The sequence below is a fragment of the Cervus canadensis genome, chromosome 27 (genome assembly GCF_019320065.1).
Source record: "Cervus canadensis isolate Bull #8, Minnesota chromosome 27, ASM1932006v1, whole genome shotgun sequence".
In the NCBI taxonomy this organism is placed as follows: Eukaryota; Metazoa; Chordata; class Mammalia; order Artiodactyla; family Cervidae; genus Cervus; species Cervus canadensis.
The window spans coordinates 33,753,191-33,778,301 of NC_057412.1; the positions used below are offsets into that span (position 1 = coordinate 33,753,191).

At 34.2% G+C, this 25,111-nt stretch overlaps 1 protein-coding gene across 2 annotated transcripts in view; it reads left to right on the forward strand.

The window, feature by feature from the left end:
* The window catches only part of EPHA3 (EPH receptor A3), a 387,533-nt gene that overhangs the window by 20,010 nt on the left and 342,412 nt on the right, over nt 1-25,111 (forward strand). For both annotated transcript variants that reach the window (XM_043448655.1, XM_043448654.1), the window contains exon 2: nt 4,435-4,499. In XM_043448655.1, the coding sequence (XP_043304590.1) occupies nt 4,435-4,499 (65 nt within the window). The remainder of the gene's footprint in view (nt 1-4,434; nt 4,500-25,111) is intronic.

Genomic DNA, 25,111 nt, shown 5'->3' on the forward strand with positions numbered 1-25,111 from the left:
CTTTCCCAGCATCAGGTTCTTTTCCAATTGTAGACTCTTCACATCAGGTGGCCAAAGTATTGGAGCTTCACCTTCAGCAGCAGTCCTTCCAATGAATATTCAGGGTTGATTTCCTTAAGGATTGACTGGTTTGATTTCCTTGCTGTCCTCAAGACTCTCAAGAGTCTTCTCCAGCACTGCAATTTGAAACCATCCATTCTTCAGTACTCAGCCTTCTTTTTATCCAACTCTCACATCTGTACATGACTGCTAGAAAAACCATAGCTTTGACCATAAGGACCTGTGTCAGGGAAGTGATGTCTGTTTCCCTGTCTAGGTTTGTCATAGCTTTCCTTCCAAGGAGCAACTGTCTTTTAATTTCATGGCTACAGTCACTGTCCAGAGTGATTTTGGAGCCCAAGAAAATCAAATCTGTCTTGTTTCATTCTATACCTTCTAATTCCTAGCAGGTAGCACACATTGTTTTGACCAGCCAATCTCTCTTTAATGCCCACCTCAAAGCCAGTTCAAGGGGACTGAGTAAGGATTCCCTTATTGTTTTCATGACTGTAAACCCCTTCACCTTTATACACTTTTTTTTTTCCTATTTAAAAGCAGTGAGACTAGACAGTAAATAAAGCATGTGACAGACATTGAGGACAATATCCAACCAGACTTCTCACAGTGTTTTTTTGCCAAAAGGTTTCTATTTATATCTCAACCTAATTGGGTTGGAACACTGCAAAACGTGTTCGATTTCAAACACTTTTAGAAGCTCATCTGTGCTACATAGCTCTTTGACTAGAAAGTATTTTGAAATTAAGGAACTGAGATATTTTCTATTACAAATCAAAACTATTTGGAAATCAAACTATTAGAATATGAAATCTAGTAAGAGATCATTTGTATCTTTGGCATATAACCTGGCATGAGGCAGTCATTAAAGAATTAGTCTATCTATATATTCCCACCTACCTTTAAACATAATTACCGATTCTTTTTTGTTAAAATTGATCATTGTAAATGCAAAATTTTCAGCAATTAAAATAAACTTTTCATATTATGCATTGTTACTAAAACTCAGACTACAATATATTTGTACATCACAATTCTATCTACTCTGACATTTAAACAGTACCCCTTAGACTGTGATTAGGTCTCCAACATTTTTGCAAGAGGAAAGCATTAGTAACTAATGTTCTTGCCTGTATGATTGTGATAATTAAGACATTGTATTGCAAGGTTAGAGTGATGTCTCTGGATCAGTGTATCCAGAGACATTACTCACAGCAGGTTGACTTTCAAATTCCATTAACTTTCTCTTCTTATCTCAATTACGCTACACTGAGATTGCTATACAACTGATCACAGCAGACTGAAGGTTTATATCATGGCCAATTTCAGTCTAACAGTCATTACTTTAACGTGGCTAGAATTCCTAGGTTGTGTTGTTCTTATTTATTTATAAACAAAAGACATTTTATAAGCCCCAAATAAGTCCTTTTGAAAAGAATTTTGATGCCAGTTTTCTTCTCTATTAGGCTATATATTGATGGTTGATTTTCAATACAATTCATAAGACAAAATGGAACTGTTGTTAGTTAATATTTTAAGGTTACAAGAACATTGAATCTGTATAGCATGTTAAGATCTCAGGTGGCTTTAAATAAATTTATATTATTTGATCATCATAGCAATATTGTGAGATAACCAGTGCAGACATTATTATGTATAATAGATCAGAGGATCAGAATCATGAGTAATGCTGCTAATTTTGTGTTGCCTCATTCAAGTTAAATAGAGTGCACTAAAAATTCAATTTCTGAGTGAATGCAATAGATTTAATTAATCTCTCACACTTAATTTTAATTGACAATGCAATGCAATTCTTTTTGGTTTAGCTTTTCTCCTTTGAGTAGAAACCAAATGCTAATGTGATTAATCTAGTCTTTTTCCCCCTCATCATTATCATCAGAGAAAACTTAAGGGTATAGCTCCTTAGTGAACAACCTACCTTCCAATGAATAATTTACTAAATTTACTAAATCACATTTTCCTTGCCTCAAACACTTTTTTCCTCTGGTTATTAATATTGAAATTAAATCATCCATTCATCTTAGCATGTGGAGTGACATATATTCATCATTTAGTACATATTCAGTTATTACATACACACAAAACATTGAATCATTTAAATCCCTAAAGACATTACAAATCTGACCTAATAACTTATGAATACTGGCCCTGCAGATTCTACTATGCAAATCCCTGAGTGTAAATCACCTGATGGGAAGTCACCTGATGACTGACAGAACCAACAACTGCAGTAGGTGTGTCTTTATCAGAGTGAATGTTGGTAACATACTTTAAAGGTGAGGATGTATTCTCATCTTTTCAAAAATTCTTTAACATGATTTAATCTGAAATTCTGGATTTCCCAGGTGTCACTCGTGGTAAAGAATCTGCCTGACAATGCAGGGGACACAAGAGACATGGGTTTGAGCCCTGGGTAGGGAAGATCGCTTGGAGAAGGAAATGGCAAACCACTCCAGTATCCTTGCCTGGGAAATCCCATGCACAGAGGAGCCTGGCGGGCTACAGTCAATGGAGTTGAAGAGTTGGACGCGACTGAGCGACTGAGCTCAATCTGAAATATTATCTGTAACATTAACTGGCAAAAGTTTTTAAAGAATCATTTTTCAGAGATAACTTCAATACAATTAAGCATACTGTTAATTTCCAAACTGATATCTGAGGAAATAATTTCATTATGGAAATTACACTATGCAATTTATGCAACAACTTTCTCCTCCTTTTACCTAAATATAATTACTTCTCACTGGGATTAACTTATTGTGAAGGGAAAAAAGTTTAATCATTAAGGAATTCCAGTGTAATAAATTAAGTTTATAGGGTTTTTTTGTGTGTTTCTTTCTTTCTTTCTTTTTTGCTTGTTTTTTTTTACTCACAAAACTTAGAGGATCTGACTTTGAGAATTTTATCTTTTTTAACTTAATGATTAGAAACTTTTCTTATACTCATCTTGTATATTTTTCATCTAACCAAATATCTTTTAAAATCAGTGCTTGAAAATTCAGAATTCTAACATCAATCACATATAATTCTTTTTCTTAACATTTTATAAGTTTAGTGTTTCCTTTGTAAGACAATAAATGGGTTGATTAAAGAAAGGGTGGTGCTTTTCATGCATCATGAAACACTTTATTGACAGCATGTGGACATGTACTTTGCCTATATTAATGTTATGTTTTGACTTGTGAATATATGGAACCCTTCAAAATAAGTCTCTCTTATTATATTTATTGATTCACCTTCTCTAGTTCATGTTAATAATACCTTCATATTTTATGTAAATTTCTTCTGCATCTTCCATTAATCAATCATGGGGTTATTTTCTAATTTAGAAAAAGTGAAAGTGAAGTTGCTTAGTCGTGTCCGACTCTTTGTGACCCCTACAAAGAGCCTACCAGGCTCCACAGTCCATGGGATTTTTAAGGCAAGAATACTGGAGTGGGTTGCCATTCCCTTCTCCAAGGGAATTTAGAAAAAGGATGTGGTAAAACCATAGTTTCCACTATTTAACAGATTGACAATCAACACAATCCCTTTGTTATTAAAGTACCTTTTTATATTTTAATCCACTTCAAATTAATACTTTCTGGGCTTAAAATAAATCATTTGCCTTTCTCTTTTAATATATTTAAAATGCAGCCACATTCTTGTTATATTTTATCATTTACCAGACTTAATAATTAGCAGAAAATTCTGAGCAAAGTTATTGGAGCCTTTGGGTAACAATACTTTCTTTAAATAAGTACAGATTTACACAGGTGTGATTATAATACACATTTTTACTTTGGTTTTTCCTCAAACTGGTAGCTAAGCATTTTATTCATTATGTATAAGTACACAATTTATACAGTGTTTAAAAAAATACAGATTACAGAGTAAAATATTTGGCCAGGGACAGTATGAAGATGCCATATCAAATATGTAAAAAATATGTTTCACTATGGAATCATATTTAACTAATTTATAGTGAAATCATATGTCAATTTGTCAAATTTAATGGTCTTTGCAATTATTTTGATTTCTTGCTTGCATTAGTGTTTCCTACTTTGCATTTTTATAGTGTTCTCTTTAAACCTGAAATTATTCTGTCAGTATATTGAATATAATATATTTATAAACAAACATAAACAGTTTTTTAAAAAGTCACAGAAACTTTTGGTCCCTTACCTTTCCCTATTATTTCTTTTCTTTGTAATACCCTTCTTATATTAATCATACACATATAATGATAGTGAGCAGAGTCATGTTTTTTAACATGTTGTTATTTCAGCAACACACACAACGTCAATTTGACAGTTAAATAGAATTCATTCCTTTTAACTGTGTTTGTGTACCTGTGTTTTTTTGTTTTTTTTTTTTCAGTCAATTTACTGGATTCAAAAACCATTCAAGGGGAGCTGGGCTGGATCTCCTATCCATCACATGGGGTGAGTTTGGTTAACTTTTGAAAGGAACACAATTCTGTGCCTTGCCTTTCTTAGAGATTAGGATTATTGGGGACAGGAACTCCTATACTTCTGATGAGAAATTTTGTTTACCACTGTAGTCAATACATGGACTAACACAGCTTAATATTTGTGTCCAATGGAACTATCAAGCATTTGGAAGTTGTTTTTTTTTTCCCTCTTCTGAATTTATCCATAGTTTGAATGAACTAAAATAAGTGGTTTGACTATTACTGTCATGATGCAGATGATCTAAGCATGATACCTAACATCTTTTTGTGATGCAGCCAGAATCTGTGAGTTGAGAAGAGACTTCACAAATTTTAAGTGATGTGGAAAATGTGTATTTGGAGATGGTCAGCTCTAGAGTGTGTAGCCTTAAAATCAACTGTGGAGACAATTCCAAGTAGAGTAGGATGTATTTGTTAAGACTATAAACCTGTGTTGCCTTCATTCCTTTGCTTAAAATGTCTTTAATTTGTCTAGGTCAGTTTAAAATTAGGCATTTTGTTTACAGAAATATATATATGCTTGTAAAGTCGTTCAGTCATGTCCAGCTCCTTGCAACCCTTTGAACTATATAGCCCACCAGGCTCTTTTGTCCATGGGATTCTCCAGGAAAGAATACTGGAGTGGGTTGCCATGCCCTCCTCCAGAGGATCTTCCCAACTCAGGGATCGAACCATCTCTCATATCTCTTGCATAGACAGGTGGATTCTTTACCCTTGGGAAGCCAGGAAAAATATGGCTGCCTTTAAATTCTAAGTTTTGTATATACCTTTAACATTATGAAACCAGACACAGGTTACTAAAGTGTATGCCATTTCGGGACCCGAATGTTTATGATAATTCTTTGTGTGAGAAAGTTTTCCTTTTCTTTTTTTAATTGAAGGATAATTGCTTTACAGTATTTTGTGGTTTTCTGTCATACATTCTTTCTTTCAGAAGAAAAAGAGGCTCATACATTTGGAAAATTCTTCTTCCTAAAAAACTACAAAAAAAGCCTAAACACATCTGTTTTGTTTCCAAGAATAGCTTGTAGAAAATGCAAAGTGCTATTTAGAAATAGTTGTTGTAGGAAAAAAGGTATATATTCCTATTTATTTTATTCCTATACCGTCCTCTTTTCAAAGAGGTTATAATTACTTTGACTTGGTGTTCAGTCTTTAGATTTCTGTGCCTAAACATACTAATTTTTACTAGCAGCTTCTTCCTCACCAACGGATGTTTTGCATCAGGAATACTTCATCTATCTGTCATCCTGTATCTGCTTCTTTTTCTGGTGCACCTTGACATTGACATAATGCCAAAACCTATCACATAATCAGGTCTTGGTTTGTGGCTCAGAAAGGGAGAGTATGAAGTAAGCCAGCATTTGGTTTTCCCATAGGTGCAAAAGGAATCAAATGGTTAAGATAAAGCACATCCTGGGTAGTCATAACAAATGAGTAGAAACTCAGGATTGAGCTGGAAAACTGATTTAAAACTCATTGTCCAACTCATACTCCACTATAATGTTGATTTTAGAAATTTGAGTTTTTCATTACTCCATAAGATAACATATCATAGAAGACATGATTGCTGTCTAAGAAGATATGAAAAGCAAAACCATACTAATTCTTTACATCTATAAATATAAATAGAATATATCTTTAAAAAATAAAAAATTAACAAATTAACTTAAATATCAAAGCAGCAGTTTACTTCTCTCTCTTTTTATTTCTGCTTTAAAGAAGGTATAAGGAAAACTTGTTTCTCCATATAGAATATTTGGGGAAATGAATTCATATACCTTGTTTATCTTAGATTTTATGATGAACAAAGTTAACACTTTTATTTCCAGATATATGGGGGGTGGGGAAGGGTGTTCTAGAACCCTGCCATGTAAAGTGTGCATGCACCAATCAGCAGTGTCAGCATGTGGGGGATTCTCAGAAATGCAGCCCCACCCCAGACCTTCTGAGTCAGAATCTGCCTCTCAACATGGCCTCAGGTGATTCACATTAAAGCACATTAAATTTAAGAAACACTCCTCAGGGTAAGGGTAACTTGCCTCTTGACTTTTCCCATCTCTTGCCCAATTTCCCACTTCCTTTCTCCTAGGAATCCCTTATGGTTTTCTCATGAACAGCTTTCAGTCTCTCCTTCAGCCTCAGAAAGCTGACCTCAGGCACTCCGGCCTCCTCTTCATGGCTTTTCTGGTTTATATAGCAGCTGTGACTTCCCTATTTCAGATGCATTAAATGGCCTTAAAATAGCTGGCCAACCTCTCCAAGCTTATCATTAAAACTAGCAGGGAGATAAAAAAACATCTCCCTGACAGATAGTGATGTTTATAATACCTTAAGTCCCCAAAGATTCAGTAAACGAGAAAAGGAAAAATCAAATATGTCAATTATTGTCCTGGGTTGATTTGTAACACATTTTTTCTTTTAATCTTCTCCCCTCCACATGTTATGTTAACCATAATGTACATGAGGAAATAAGTAGCACTAATTTAGAAAATGTGATGTTAATATTAATTTCTTTTTGAGATACTGATGATATTCTTGACTGGAAACTCTATGGTCAGTTGAAGTTTGGGATTTAACATCTTTGCTTGTATGATTGTTTGTGCCTGTAGATTCAATTTATTATTTTTATTGCCTACTCATTGCCATTTTCAATTTGACTAGGATATAAGAATTTTGTGTTTGTTTTAGTTTTAAAAGGAATAGATAGTTAAATCAGTAGTGCTATATATGCCTCAGGGTTTTCCATAAAAAATGAAGTGATAGCTGGAAATAAGTTTGAACTAGTTATTGTTTTAATTAATTAACCCTAATAAGTAGAAGGGCATCTGTTTTCAGGTTAACTAAAATATAAATATAAACTTTGGAGGAAAAAATTATAATGATGTCACAGCATACTTAATCACTTAAATATCCTACTCGCTTCTGTTTGTTTTTTTTCCCTGAGAACATGCATGTTCTACTCTCTTAGAAAATTTCAGTATTGTGATACTGTGATATCAGTTATAGTCACCAGGTATTACATTAGATCCTCAGTCCTACCTCCACAGCTGACAGTGTGTATCATCTTACCAACCCCTTCCCATTTCCCCCACCCTCACCTCTTGGCAACCACTTTTCTATTCCTTTTTTCTGTGAGTATGACTTGACAAGTGGCTTAGAAAAGCTGATACTTTTGATTTAGGGAAATGGTTCTCAATTGATGAAGGGGTAGGTAAGCGGGGAGGCGATTTTGATTTTGCCCCGTGGGGATATTTGTCTGGAGATATGCTGGCTGTCACAACTGGGTAGGCAGGGAGCAATGGGCATCTAGTATGGAAACTAGGGGTCCTACTTAACATCTTACAAAGAACATGACAGCTTCCTACAACTCAGAATGACCTGGTGCAAAATGACAGCTTCCAGGTTGAGAAGCCCTTACTCAGGGAGTGGATAATGGTGATCCATCGGGAGGTGTGGTCACTGAAAAGACCTTAAGGGTAGTCAGCAACTTCTTTAAGTCCCAGGCATACTTCCATCAGAAGCTCTAAATGCCAAATCTTTTTAAATACAAGTTTTAAGAAATAGACCAATAGTTCTTTCCAAATTTGAAATGTCTTTCATGTAATGATTACATCACCCCAGCTATCTAAAATTATTATTTGGGGGAAAATTGTCAAGAGCGGCTCATTCCTTCATATATAGTGTTTTCTACTCCTATTCATTCTCTTCCCCAGAGATATATTCACACATAAAACCTGAGAATTGACCTATGTTATTTTCTTGGGAGGATTATTTCTCTCTCTATTTTTAAATAGTGCTTCATATCTTAAAGGAAACCTGGTAGAAAAGTATGGTATTGTGTTAATTGCTCAGTCATGTCTGACTCTTTGCGACCTCGTGGATTGTTGCCTGTCCATGGAATTCTCCAGGCAAAAATACTGGAGTGAGTTGCTGTTCCCTTCTCCAGGAGATCTTCCTGACCCAGGGATCAAAACCAGGTCTCTTGCATTGCAAGTAGATTCTTTATCATCTGAGCTCTCAGTTTGGTACTATGTTATTAGGTATGGGAAAAAAGATCTATGAAGAAGTTTAGTGAAACTTTGGTGTTCTCTAATGAATTTCATGGAAATATTACTCAAACTTGTCCACTGAAATTATCTAGAAGGTCATGATAATTCATTATAATTCATTTTCAATAAAAAGTTTTCTTTGACATAGATATTTTCTGGTAGTTTGTTCACTTTAGTAAAGCAAACAAGCAATTAACCTTCTCTGGCCCTATAAACTATGAATTACATCAATAACATTTGAATTTGGGGCTTAATTATTGAGAAGTGTTAGTAAATAAATCAGTAGTTTAAATGTTTTTTTGATTTAGAGAATAATCAACATATATCGAAGCCCATACATATTGTTGGATTGTAATATAGAAAAAATCCATAGTTTACACATGACTAGTACTTAAATTGATTGGTCGATTGAAATGTCTTAGTCTGTGTATGATTACAGAGAAGAGATTAGTAGGAAGTAGGCTACATAGTTTTCACTTAGGATATTATTGGTAAGATGGTTAAGCAGTACAAAGAAATCAAGAACTTTGACTCAATTAAATAAACTCAACTAAGGAAAAGAAAATGAAGAGAGATTTGAGGGAGGGGTGGGGTAAAATTAAAAGTCTCAAAATCAGCAATTGTAAATTAAAAAAAAAAAAATTAAACCACCTCCATCTTTCAATTCTTTTAGGCATTTTTTTTTTTACTTTATTTTTTTTATTTTTTATTTTTTTTCTGTTTTTAAAACCTTTTCACTTTTTTTTTTTTATTATTATTTTTTTTTTCCAGTGGGTTTTGTCATACATTGATATGAATCAGCCATGGATTTACATGTATTCCCAATCCCGATCCCCCCTCCCACCTAGGCATTTTTTGATAAAGATTTTCCTATCGATTTATTGCTGACTTACCAGTGATAATGCACTTAAATAGAAAACAGTCTTCTGGCAAATAGAGACCCCATTGGTTGCTCACCCAGTATTTGTTCCCTGGTTTTTCTTTGCTGATGGAACACTGAAACGGTTCATGTTTTCACCCTCCTATGTGTTCCTTTAGAAAATGACCCCTCTGTTACTTTGCAGGGTGAGTATTGATTCATCTGAGAGCAAATCATGATAATTAAGTCATTTTTCCAGTGTTGGTTTAGGCAAGAGTAATGTAAAGCCAGTGAGACTGGACCAGGACTGCAGTGACTTTTGGGAAAGTTTCCTTCCAATAAAAAGTTAGGAGGAGGTCTCTGTGGCAGTCTAGAGGGGTGGGATGAGTTGGGAGGTTGGAAGGAGGTTCAAGAAGGAGGGAACATATGTATACTTATGGCTAATTCTCCTATGGCCAAAACCAACACAATATTATAATTGTGGTCCTCCAATTAAAAATAAAAAAAAAACGTGGGGGGAGGCCAGGTGTTTTGGGCCTCTGAGTTTGCTCTGTGATGGCCCAGAGTCCAGTCTGGAGGACCTGCACTCCCTTAATGGCCAGAAAGGTAGAGCCAGAGAGCATTAGAGAGACCATCCAGGAACCCTGACACCTCAGAACCACTAAGTTATGTGGAGGCATATGTTTTCCTTATTGAATCCACTCTTTTTGTATTTCTCATACTTTCCAGGTAGATATCCTGATAGGATGTAATGCTTTATCTCCTGGTCAGACACCCTGATTTCTCAATCAAGGCTATGGCAATGCATAATTCTATCCTACAATGTTATCTGTATTTTCCCAGGTTGTCTTTTTTTGTGCTTTAAGATAATGTCAAAGATAACAGGAAGGATAGTAAAATAGAATAAGCACATCATGTAGAATCAGCACATCTGCATTTGGATTCTGGCTGTATCTTTTATTGCTGTGTGACCTAATGCAGGCCTATTAACCTTAATTAGTATTTATCCTCACATTTAATTGAGGCATAACAGTAATTTCTAAGTCACAGCACTTTAGAGTAAATGATAGTTGGGCAAGTGAGATGTTCCTATATATCTAACTATATCTATCTATCTATCTATCTATCTATCTATCTATATATATACATATATATACACACACAAATATATGTAAAAGAGGTATACAGATATCATTTCTTAATCTTAGATGAATTTTATAATTTTTCCATTCTAATCCAAACCTGCTAAATTCATTAATTGTCACTGTTCAGTTGCTCAGTCATGTCCAACTCTTTGCAACCCCATGGACTGCAGCATGCCAGGCTTCCCTGTCCTTCACCATCTCCCGGAGCTCGCTCAGACTCATGTCCATTGAGTTGGTGATGCCATCCAACCATCTCATCCTCTGTTGTCCCCTTCTCCTCCTGCCTTCAATCTTTCCCAACATTAGGGTCTTTTCCATGAGCCGGCTGTTTACATCAGGTGACCAAAGTATTGGAGCTTCAGCTTCAGCATCAGTCCTTCTAATGAACAGTCAATTCACTGATACGTCTGCTTAAATCTCAGTCTACACCATGTCTTAGATTTGAATTTTGGAAAAGGAAAGTTGATAGTATTACCTGGGGTGCCAGTTAATACCTCTTCTCAATTAAGAGCTCAAAATATTTCCATTAACAGCACGTGATTGTTATATCATTGAATCTGCACAGGTCAAAGTTTGCATATAATCTTGAAATACATTTTGAATTGAAAGAATCAAAATAAGAGTTAGAATTTCCTCAAAATATTAATATTTCTTCTTCAGGGATACCTTCTAACTCTCATATGCCACCCTCCTGCCACCCCCAAGACTAGGATATAACACCTATTAGCTCATCTGCCTTGTTCTTTGTTGTACAACCTCAGCTTATAGTTCTATGTGATTGCAGTTATTTCATTGATATTTATCTCAGCCTGGAAATGGAAAGTTCTTTGACACTAATTCCCATTTCATGAAATTCCCCCTGTTTTTCTCCCATTTAAGGTTCTTAGATTAATTGCCCATAAATTTAAATTACCTGGGTAAGTAAATAGTAAAAGCTTTCCAATACAAGGGAGGATAATGAAACTAACACTGACTTTTCATTTGTTGAGAAAAATTTGATGTTCCAATCTGTTGTTTTAGATGGGGTCTGTTAATGATTTCACTCTCTTTTCAATGGCATAACTTAAGTAAAATTACACATACTATAGTGTATATATTATATATGTATGAGTATATATTACAGATGTATTTATATAATATATAAATGTGCATATATAATACTATAGATATACATCTATGTCTATATTACATATATTAATTTTTGTACTAGCAGATCTACTTAGTAGAAAATAATAAGTATTTAGTATTTAGAAATACTACAAGCCTATGCATTGGAAGTTAACTGAAAAAGAAAAGTAGCTTAAGATAGCTCAGTATTGAAAATTATATAGGCTGTTGTCTAGGGGTAAAAATCTGGTATCCTGCAAATAAATTCCAATTACCTAAAACTAGAAGTATTTAGAATTGAGTGAATCATCAAGAAAAATGGAAATAATAAAAATATTCTCTAAAACAAGTCTCTAATATAGTATAATTTGCCTTCAATATTGGAATTATTGCTATTTGTGAAGTCTGGGTTCTAGAAGTCTTACCTACTGGATTTCTACCTTTCATTTTGTGAATGGTGTCTGAAATGCAGGAAGAATATGTTGACAACTGGGTGTCAATGATAACCACCTGGGACTCTGCCTTTGTGAATCACAATCCAAATTCTGCTTCATATGCTGAATAGTCCATCCAGGAAAATAAAATTTTTGACATGTGATTCTTGGTCATTTAAAATTTTTCTGCCTAGCATGAACAATGCTATATATTTTATATATGTCACTTTCACCCACTGTGCTGACCTTTCAAGGAAAGTTGTCCAATGAATTAGAAAAACATGACAAAGTTTTATAGGTCTTTTTTAACCTTTCCTTGAAGTAAAATACACTATAAAATAAGGGGGAAGGTGAATAAGTGGTAGAAATCAACAAAAATAGAATTTATTCTAGCAATATTAAATTTATAAAATTTAAAATGTTATCTTGTATCTGTTTTATCAGAAATGATGTTAGTGTTTAAAGAAAAAGAAATAGTTTTCATTGATAATGTTGTATATTTCTGTATAAATCCCCCTCTCTGTATCAAAACAATGCTTGTTTGTATTTGGGGGATTGAATTAGAATTTTTAAAATATGACATGTGATATACTTTTTTTTCTTTTTCTTTGATGTATAGCTTTGTTGGGTTTAGAGGAAAGGAGACTTGAAACATATTTGAATGGATTTTCTTTATTTCAGCTTTACCCACAAATTTGTGCTTTGTGATATTTAACATTTAAATGATATTAGTCATTTAACATAAGTAACTACAAAGTTAATAAGAAGCTAAGATACACAAATAATTTTCATGTTTAATTTGAATGTTTAAATATTTAATAATTTTATTATGTTGATTTCATATTTGTTTTTTAAAAAATTTCAATTTGGAAGTAAAATTTTGCTTCTAGTGATTTGTCATATTGATAGCATTTTATAAAAATAACAACTTTTTTAGCACCAAAATATTTTACTTTGTGCAACTTCAAGTGAAAGTACTTTCTTATAAAAAAGGAATTATTAAAATAAGAATAACCAAAATATAGATATTAAACTTAAAAAAAGAATGGCTTTCATACTTATTTTACATTAAATTTGTTGACACATGTACAAAAGGGTATATAGCAGATTGGATATCAATTTTTGTATTGCTAAGAAATGTCCAGCTCCCTTAATATTTTAAAGAGCATACTTAGAACAAATGCTATATTTTCAAGTTTCCAAGTTTTCATTTGAATATAGGATATAAATGTAGCATATGTGTTCCAAAGGAGACGAATTTCCATTCTGTCATTTCATTAAGTGTAAGTCAAGAATTTTGATGGGAATTTATAAAAATCATTATTTTCCCAAAAGTTTTACTTATTTACTTTACTCCTTAAATATTTTCTTTTTAATTTCATGAATTAATGGTCTTGACCTTTAGGTTTATTATTCACTGGTGTTTCATTTCTTTTGAAAGATTTTTTTTAAAGAAATTAAATTTGGCCTGTAAAAAAAATACAGTGTAAAACACTTTTTAAATAAGTCCCATGTCCCAAATGATAGCCATTGGACCTGAGAACATTTAAAGGTTATAACATTTACAATACAAGCCACTTCAAGTATTTCTGCAAACTTCGTAGCTCACTGATTACCATCAGTTTTGTTTATTTTTTGCTAGTGATGTTCACTTTATTCAGGAAATGTTATATGAAGACGAATTATCAATGTAATAGCCCAAATTTCTTGGGACTTGCTAAAATCATTTATCCCTTTTACATGGGACATAAGATGGAAAACATCAAGGGGGATAGTATATTCAATTTTCTGAATAGCCTGTTTGAAAGTTTGTTTTATTCATTCTAGGAATAAGGCAGCTTAACATACATATACACGTTATGTATATACAGTTATATAAAACTATATACATATGTAAAACTACAGACTCATATATAGCTGTATCTATATAAACTAATATATTGAAATTGTTTTTAATTTTGGGTTTTTTTTTGTTTTTGTTTTAAATTTTTAAACAATAATTATTAGAAATGCAAAATTCTGGGCTTCTAACTAAGACCTACTACTGTGTTACAAATCCTGGGATCAGGGTTCAGCAATCTGTTTCTTCACAGGCTTTCCATGTGATTCTCATGCTGTTCAACTTTGGGAATCACTCTGCTAGAAAATCATTATCTGCTATAATGAAACAGGTATTACTTATGAAAGGAATCGACTGCTGCTTGATATGGTGCTATGCTGTAGTTTGTTCCAAACTCTCGATGCCGCACTATGCATAATTCATGATAAATATAGTTTGGATATTTTAAAATTTAGGATATTACTATAAACACATAGCAGGAAAAATAGGCATTTTACCAGCCACTCAAGGAATCTATTCTTAGCACTTTTGTAACAGGAATTCATTTTAGAATTCTCAAGTTTCTCTCATGTAATATTGGAGCTCAGTTTAAGTTGATTGTAGTAGCTTCAGTATTTGTAAATGCTGAAGATGTTTATACATTTGCATCCATTGCTCACGATAAGAGAGATAACACTAAAACCAAAAGACTAGAAAAGCCATAAATTAAGTGATAGTGAAATTGGAATAGAAACATGAAAATTCCCCATCAAGGAGTTACTTGAATTTAAGGTTGTTTGGTAAACGACTATGAAACATTCCTAGAAAGTTACTGAGATCAGCTTATAATAGATTTTATGTGCCCCACTAAAGATATTGGAGATTATTCAAGGGTCATATTTTAAAGAGGTGATTATGGAGGATACTGTAATCAAAGAACAGACAGGAGTCAGAAAAAGCATTTGAAAATCACTGTAAAAGTTCTCATAACAGATTATAGAAACCAAGGGTCAGCCCTGTGTTCTTCTAATTATGTATCTTAGTGATTTGGCATAGGCTAAATGACACTCCAAGAAGGGATATTAAAAAAAAAAAGAATTTTTATTAATAGATTATTTTTATAATAAAGGCATAAAATAAAGAGAAACCAAATTTGGTGAATTGTGTAAGTTGTAAGACCTTTGGGGAACTCCACAGAAGAAAATAATGAACTAAGGAAGACAAAGCAAAAGGAAAAAAAGAGGGCATAAGATGCTTGGTAAATGTAATCAAATTTCCCTTCCAAGTGACAATACCAGTTAATGTTCTTTTGGGTGTAGGGCTAAGAATAAGCTAAGGTTTTTGTGGCCCATGCGTGCTCAGTCAATCAATTATGTCCGACTTTTCGGGACCTTATGGACTGTAGCCCATCAGGCTCCTTTGTCTGGAATTTTTCAAACTTTAGACAAATGTAAAGAGTGATCTTTTTTCTCAGCATAAAGTGACAAGACCATGAATCCAGAAACCAAGGAGATTCAGCTCTTGCAGGAAGAGAGGACAGACACAGCAGGGTGGTTTCAAAGAACCTTAACTCTTAGTCTACACCTGGATACTTACTCCGTGCCGTGAATATCAAGGCATCTGGTAGTCATAAACATTGATCTCAAAAGTCTTCAATGGAGTTTAAAGCTCATGGATGGTATGAATCAATTTTGTAAACTGTGCTATAAAACCGTTTGTCATGTCTATCCTGAATGGATGGATGTGCTGGGTAATCAGTTTTTAAAGTAGAATCAGTGATAATTTCAATTTTAATTTACTCATTCTCTTGAGTGTTGAAAAAGCAGGTAACAATGTAGTCCTAAACCAAAGATAACTGTATAGAATTTTGTGAAAATGTTTGTTGATAGAGCTGCTTCACTTTCTTATAAGGGGGGCATATTTTTATCTTATTTGGAGCAGTAGCATATATTTGAATGAGTAATCAATTTTGGAGCCAGCAGAGACTTTAGAAATCATCTACTGTAATTCCTTAATTACACAGACAAGCAGCTGAAGCTCAGGGATCCTCAAGGTCATCCTCAAAATCATTGCTTTCTGGGTCTGTTTAGTGGTCTTTCATTAATCTCTCTGTCTTGGCTGAGGACGGTACCAAAGAAAGATTCAAGATTATGTGATTTAATGTTGAAGAGACTACATTTCACAGAATTTCAGGACTATTTTGTCTGAACGTCTTGCCTTACAGTATCCTAAAGAATAACCAAATCTTGGGATACATCAGTCAGTATTGCGCTCTTTTCTCAGCAGTTGAAAAATGCTGATCTTTCGTAAGGCTAAGAGGAAAATTGGGTTGTATAGGATTATTATTAGCTCTCCATTCTCTCGTGTATCCCTATCCTCTCATCACAACTTGATTTATGATCCAGGGACTGAGATGTCACTTTCTGCCTAAAAATTCTTAACTCATTCTCTGACAACTAAAAATTGATTTTAGCTTAGATTCAAATATTACTGTACTTGCATTGAAATAGTAGTTTTATATGTTAGCTCATAATCAAAACAAATCTCGTTTACTCTCAGTTTTCATAAGAACCAATGAATGTTTTGAGATCTTTTTAAAAAATTAGTACATCATTTTAATGTGACTAGTCTTCAGATAGAAGGCTTAGATGTGTTATCTTTTAACCAATAAATCCTCAAGATTTTAAACATCTCAAAATTATTAACAATACTTTTGCCTTCTGAACAGTAATTTTTATGGAATATTTTTATAGAAATATAAGGCATTCTTATGTAGCTTTCTGTAATGTGATAATTATTAGTTAGGATAGCAAGTTAGTTCTTCAGCAGATTTTGTAAACTAGAATGTAAAAATCAGGGCAGGAGTTTTATAACCCAAGAAATATTTTGTGGTATAATTTGCCATGGTAATAATCTCCTCTAAAATAAATACTTTTTCATTTCTGAAATATATGATCCTAATTCAAAGAAAATATCCAGTGGTAAACACTATGGGAAGAACTAAAGATGCTAACATTATTTTAGAAAGGAAAGTCTGTGGAGTCACATTATTTTTTGGAATCGAATTCTGAATAGTTTATGCAATATAAACGGTGCTTGCACAAGCTTCCGTGTATTGGAATTCATTCATCCTATTTAGTAACGGCTTGAGCTCCTGCTGTGTGCTGCTACTACCATAGGCAGTAAAAGATACAAAAAACAGTACCTACTGCTAATATTTCTACAATGCGCTGTGGTCTATTTGCAGTGCTTTCCATGTCAACTTGTTTAATTCTCACGACCGCCTGATAACGTTTTACTCTCATTTTACAGAAAAAATAAGCCCCACCTCCAAATTTAAATAACTAAACAAGATCATGCACTTAGTAAGTGACAGAGCCAGGAATAAAACCAGGGAGTCTGACTTTTTACTTTATGTACATTACCATTATTCTATACTGCCTATTGTAAGAGAGTTAATGAAGCCATTTCCTTGAGAAGCAATCTGGGAGAAGAGAATGTGTGGAGCAGTAACTACAATATAGTGATAGTCATCAATTAAGATACACGGTGATTCAATAATACCGAAATGTGTGTCATCAGCTCTGCTTAACGTGAGTCAGAGTAAACTATGTCAAGAGTAAATACGTGAAGCTTTAAACACAAATAGTAATTTATGCGGTGTATGTGATTAGGCATCACATACACAAAACACAGACTATAAAATAGCACTGTATGTTGAGAAAAAAATATAGCGCGTGTATTCTGAAAGTAATGTAGAGAAGAGCAGAACATGGAATTTGTGAAAGGAAAAACAGAATTATCCTGGATTGTGAAAAGCCTCATACACCATGTCAGAGAGTTGGGATTCTTTTAATGGAAAATTGTTCAACAGTCTAGACATTAGGAAGTTCATTCTGTGGACTTAAAATAGAGGTGCAAAGAACAGTTCGTTTATTCAGGTCATCCAAGAAAGATATCTGGCATGGCATAGAATGGAAGTTATGGATACTGGTCATTTATGATGTCCGGTAAGAAATTGTGTCAACTGGATATAGGATATGAAGAATCTAGAAAGATGGTAATGAATTTTAGGGTAATTTCTATGATATTGCATTTTACTGATCATGACTGATATGTATCTTAGTTTCTCCTAAAGTTTCTTGACTTTTAGAGTTCTTCAGAATCAACTGTTGAACAGTACTCCTATAGATATGAATTGTATTGCTAATGGATGACATATTTATTTACATTTATGTATGTATGTGCACACTCACAGATATACATCTGTAACACATAATATACCTAGTAGTATCTTATGTGCTATTACATTTGAAATTCTATATCATTGCCACAATGTTATAATTTCTTTTTTTTTTTGAGATTTTTAAAATATAAATTTATTTATTTTAATTGGAGGCTAATTACTTTACAATATTGTATTGGTTTTGTCATATATTGACATGAATCTGCCATGGGCGTACATGTGTTTGAGAAATATAGATTCTATGAAGGCTAAATTTTCAAATAGAAGGTCACAGATGCAGAAAGTCACATAATATACTTTTAGAGTTTGGGCAGATCTAGCTAGGGGTATTTTGGCAGTAAAGGATACAAAAAAAAAACAAAAATAAACTTTTAATTTCATTATTAATTTTATAATAAATGGTACCTACAGTATAAAACAGGTAATTTCTAGATAAGCATTATAGAATGCACTCATGATATGTGACAGACAAAGAAGAAATAGAAAATAAAAGACAAATTTTGAATAGTGACAAATTTTAACCAGTGACAAACTTAGAAAATGTTCACCAGATAGTTTCTCTCTCAACAATCAATTTTCCTTTCAATAAACACTCTGATATTATTAGATGTGAGCTATAGAAATTATGATTTTCAACAGAGATATAAGTAGTTATTTTCAACAATGCTTAAACAGGAGAGGGACAATTGTTTAACCTGTTATAGAAACAGATGTTCCATAAGAAGTGAGTATAAAGAAATACAGCATGAAACATCTCAAGGCACTTACAAGCAAAAAATTGAAATGAGATATGTTACTTAAATTTATATGTTCCTTAGGAAACAAACATAAGTTTGAATTGTCACCTTGGAAGATTACAACATATATCTCTCATGGAATACCATAGTCAAGGTGTAGAAAAGAAGGGTATCTTTTTTTATGTAAAGAACAGCTATTTCTTTAAATTTTATATAACTAATTTTTATTCTTATAATTAATTGGGATTTAGTGTACTGATTTAGATCTCTGATCCACCAAGTCTTTCAATAACCTCATCCATCAGGGGCTCATTTTTTGGTTTTTCAAAAAAGATCATGAACCTAGCATAGTACTAACAATTATTTAAAAACTTAAGTTGACTGAACAGTTAATGAAATGTAATGTGTTTAACAATAGGATGGGGAAATCGCTTACGACCTCTTAGCTAATTAGTAGATATCAAAATACAGAAGAATCACTGTTACATACAGGGAATTTTGTAAAATATAATGAAGCTGAAAAATGAAAAACTTGCCTTACAAAAGGATCTGCATAGTTTGGGAGAAAAAAATATTTTTAATGAGGCCAGATTTCTCTTTGCTATTCTATCATAATTTATTAGCTTTCTTTTGGAATACATAATGTGACCTGTGAGCAATAGTAAAGAAAAAACTCTTATTTTAATTAATACAACATAAGGTGTTTTAAAAAGTGACTTCAGAAGATATTTGTATCATTTGACTCTAGATAATTGAGAATCAGTCATTGAACATGTATAAGCACTTCCTTTGCTAGACACTTTAGAGTCAAAAGAGCGTGAGAAAAAAAGCACTGCCCGCAAGGAGTTTCTAGTCTTGTTGTTATTGCTCAGTTGCTAAGTCGTGTCTGACTCTTTGTGATCCCACGGACTGCAGCACGCCAGGCCTCCCTGTCCTTCAGTGTCTCATGGTGTTTCTAGCACACTAGTAGATTTTGTGTTGTTTCTGTATAATACATTCAGCTTTCAGAGCCAAGGAGGAATACGGTCAGTTAGTGTTTGGACATTTCATCCTAGCTGTTGGTTATTTCATAATCACATGTGATTTTGGTCTTTAAATTTTGCCTCTTTTGGAATAATTTTTGTTGTTGTTTAGTTGCTAAGTCATGTCTGACTCATTTTGTGACCTCATGGACATAACTTGCCAGGTTCCTCTGTCCATAGTATTTCCCAGGCAAGAATACTGGAGTGGCTTGCCATTTCCTTCCCCATGGGATCTTCCCATTCCAGGGATCGAACGCATATAGGACTACTGGGAAAATCATAGCCTTGTCTGCAAAGTGTATGTCTCTGCTTTTTAATACACTGTCTAGGTTTGCCATAGCTATTCTTCCAAGGAGCAAGTGTCTTTTAACTTCATGACTGCAGTCACTGGCCGCAGCGATTTTGGAGCACAAGGAAATGATATCTGACACTGTTTCCACACTTTCCCATCTATTTGCCATGAAGTGATAAGACTGGATGCCATGATCTTCAATTTTTGACTGTTGATTTTTAAGTCAGGTTTTTCACTCTCCTCTTTCACTTTCATCAAGAGGCTCTTTAATTCCTCTTCACTTTCTGCCATTTAAGTGATATCATCTGCATATCTGAGGTTGTTGATATTTCTCTCAGCAATCTTGATTCCAGCTTTAGATTCATCCATCCTGGCATTTCGCATGATGTACTCTGCATATAAGTTAAATAAGCAGGGTGACAATATATAGCCTTGATATACTCCTTTCCCAATTTTGAACCAGTCTGTTGTTCCATGTCTAGTTCTAGCTGTTGCTTCTTGTCCTGCATATAGGTTTCCCAGGAGACATGTAATGTGGTCTGCTATTCCCATCTCTTTAAGAATCTACCACAGTTTGTTGTGATCCACACAGTCAAAGGCCTTGGCCTAGGCAATGAAGCATAAGTAGATCTTTTTTTGGAATCCCCTTGCTTTTGCTTTTTCTATGATCCAGTTGGCAATTTGATCTCTGGTTCCTCTGCCTTTTCTAAATCCAGTTTGTATATCTGGAAGTTCTCGGTTCATGTACTGCTGAAGTCTAGCTGGCAAGATTTTTTGGCATAATCTTGCTGGCATGTGAAATGAGTGCAGTTATATGGTAATTTAAACATTCTTTGGCATTGCCTTTCTTTGGGATTGGAATGAAAACTGACCTTTTCCAGTCCTATGGCCAATGCTGAGTTTTCCAAATCTGCTGATATAATGAATGCAGCACTGTAACAGCTTCATCTTTTAGGATTTGAATGGGCTCAGCTGTAATTCCATCACCTCCAGTAGCTTTGTTCACAGTAATGCTCCCTAAAGCCCACTTGACTTCACACTCCAGAACGTCTGGCTCTAGGTGAGTGACCACACCGTCTTGGTTATCTGAGTCAGAAGAAAACATCATGGTTTTCTGGGAAAGAAGAATAGATACATGTATATGTATTACTGAATCATTTTGTTGTACACTTTCTCATGATATTGTTAATCAACCACGTGTGCTATGTCTTATGCTTAGCGGCTCAGTCCTGTCTGACCCTGCAACCCCGTGGGCTACAGCTTGCCAGGCTCCTCTGTCCATGGGGATTCTCCTGGGAAGTATACTGAAGTGGGTTGCCACGCCCTCTTCCAGGGGATCGTCCCAATCCAGCAATCGAGCCCAAGTCTCCCACATTGCGGGTGGAATACTTTACCTTCTGAGCTACCAGGGAAGCCCATTAATCAACTCTACTCCAATATAAAATAAAAAGTTTTAAAATGTCTTATACACATATGGTGATGTTTCTAAAAACTAAGAGATTCACACTGATACATTGCTATTAACTATTAACTAAACTACATTTTTTTTTTTTTAGTTCATCAGTTTTTCAACTAACATCTTTCTTTTCCTGTATCCAATCCAGGGTACCCCATTGCATTTAGTATGAAAATTTTTTTCTGTCAGTTTCTATTCATTAATATATATTACCATGTATAAGTTTAACTCTCATCAGTTTGTTTTTCAAAATAATAGTTTATTTCTTAGAGAAATTTTAGATTTATAGAAAAGTTGAACAGAGGGTACACTATACTCTGTACAGAGAATTCACATATATTTCCCCCTTCCCTGGGTGCCGCAATAATTGACATCTTGCAATGCTGTAATACGTATGTTAAATTTGATGAACCAATGTGATGCATTATTTTAGCTAAGTCCACAGTTTACATTAGAGTGCACTCTTCACGTTGTACAGTTTTCTAGGTTTTGCCAACTGCACGATGTGTGTACACACTGTTTCATCATCACACAGAATGTTTTCACTACACTGCAGATCCGCCGTGCTGTGCCTATTCATCCTTTCCCCCTTCTGTGGCAACACTGATCTTCTCATTCTCTTTATATTTTTCCTTTTCTAAAATGTCCTATGGGTGGGACCATACTGTGTGTAACCTTTCCAGAATGGCTTCATTCACTTAGCAATGTGCAATTAAGGTTCCTCTATGTATGATGCTGCTTCATATTGCTTTGACTTTCAATTTATATTTCTAGTTTTACACATGTTTTGAATTCTGAGTTTACCAAAGACGTTTTTGTCTTTATGCTCATTTCATCTTCTACTCAACGAGGACTGCTTCTTTTTTGAACCCATTTTGTTTTGTTCACATAATTCTGGGTCTGAAATTATTACAAAACGTTCGGTGCAGTTTACTTAGGTAATATCTAAACATAGCAAGACCTCCCTTTATTTGCATAGCATCACTTGTAAAAGGACACAGTGCAGTTCTTTTACATTTTTGTTAGTTTTTCAATACCATTCAATTATTTATTTTTGGTAAAATAGAGTCTCAGATATTAGGTTTACTTCTCATTTTCTGAACAGTTTGAATCTCTTCAGAAAATGAGTTGAATTGGTCATGGTGAATTGCAATTGTTTATTCGTCTTAATTCCAAAGACGAATTATTAGGTTATGAGAGTTTAATGAGAGCTGTGAAAACAGTCAGAATAGGCACAATTTATTGTGGCTCATCTGGTAAAGAATCCACCTGCAATGTGGGAGACCTGGGTTCGATCCCTGGTTTGGGAAGATCCCCTGGAGAAGGGAAAGACTACCCACTCCTGTATTCTGGCCTGGAGAATCCCACAGTCCATGGGGCTGCAGAGTCGGACACGACTGAGTGACTTTCACTTTCACTGATTTAAATATAACAGTTGGTCGATCGATGTTAGATGTATAATTTAAAACAAGTTAGGGAATAATAATCATATCTTTCCTATAGTATTACTAGCATGAAAATTGATAATGCCACAGTATTTCATAGAACATTCAACAAGATAAAAATAAAATTAAATATGCCTTCACAAAGTAGACACATTTCTTTTTCTTCACAGAAAGAAAAAATGATTTCTAAAAAGTATGCAGCTACACACACATGCTCAGTCGTGTCCGACTCTTTGCGACCCCATGGACTGTAGCTGGCCGTGCTCCTCTAAGGGATTTTCCAGGCAAGAATACTGGAGTGGGTTACCATTTCCTCCTCAAGGGGATCTTCTCAACCCAATGATCAGACCCAAGTCTCCTGCATCTCCTTCATTGGCAGGTGGATTCTTTACCACTGCGCCACCTGGGAAACCCTCTAAAATGTGTAAATAACATTTTTTTTTTTTTCCTGGTGGTCTGTTTGAGAAAGAGAGAAAGGAAGAGGGAGAGGTTTGGAAAACTGATATTATTTTGTTTAAAATCACTGTTCACAAAATTTTGTTCCTAATAAACTTGCTTTATTTTTTTCTAAATAAAATGTGTTAGAAATTTAAGTTGTATATGTGCATATCCACACATATAGAAATACAAACACATTGACACACACACATGCATAATGTTTTTTTCTTTTATATAGAGATTCTTCAAGTAAACATATAGAAAATTTTTGTAAATAATATCCATTACAAACATCCTTAAAACCATTCTCTTACGTGGACTCGGTCGCTTTTCAGGTGGGTAAGTCCTGGGTGTTCACTGGAAGGGCTGATGCTGAAGCTGAAACTCCAGTACTTTGGCCACCTCATGCAAAGAGCTGACTCATTGGAAAAGACCCTGATGCTGGGAGGGATTGGGGGCAGGAGGAGAAGGGGACGACAGAGGATGAGATGGCTGGATGGCATCACTGACTCGATGGGCATGAGTTTGAGTAAACTCTGGGAGTTGGTGATGGACAGGAAGGCCTGGCGTGCTGTGATTCATGGGGTCGCAAAGAGTCGGACACGACTGAGCGACTGAACTGAACTGAACTGCACTGAAGCTCTTTGAGCTAAACCAGTTTTTAAAAATTGAAGTATAGTTGACATATATCATTATATTGATTTCAGATATATAACATTGGGATTCAATATTTTTATATATTATGAAATTATCACCACAATAAATCTAGTTATCATTTGTCCGCATACAAAGTTATTGCAATATTATTGACTATATTCACCATGCTGTACATTACATCACTGAGTTTTTTATTTTATAACTAGAAGTGTATGTCTCTTAATCCCCTTTACCTAATTTGTCCAACTTTTACCCTCCTCCCCTCTAGCAAATAATAGCTTGTTCTCTGTATCATGAGTCTGTTTCTATCTTGTCTCTTTGGTTTTTTTTGGATTCCATATATAGGTGGACTTTTATAGTATTTGTCTTTCTCTATCTGACTTATTTCACTTAGCCTAATACTGTGTAGGTCCATCCATGTTATCATAAATGGAAAAATTTTGCTTTAATTTTTATGACTGAGTAATATTCCTTTGTATATATATCTTCCTTATCCATCCATCTACCAATGGACACCTAGGTTGCTTCCATATCTTGGCTATTGTGAAGGATGCTTCATCAAGCTTTAAAGCTTTTGCACAGCAAAGGAAACCATCAACAACAAAAAGACAGCCTACTGAATGAGCTAAGATATTTACAAATCTGATAAGGGATTCCTATCCAAAATGAAGAGAGAGAACTAATACAACTCTATATCACAAAAACAAAAGAAACCTGATTAAAAAATGGGCAGAGAACCTGAATAGATATTTCTCCAGAGAAGACAACCTCACATCTGTTAGAATGATTGTCATCAAAAAGATAATAAAAACATAAGTGTCGGCTAGGATGTGGGGAAAAGGGAAACTATGCATTGTTTGTGGGAATGCAAATT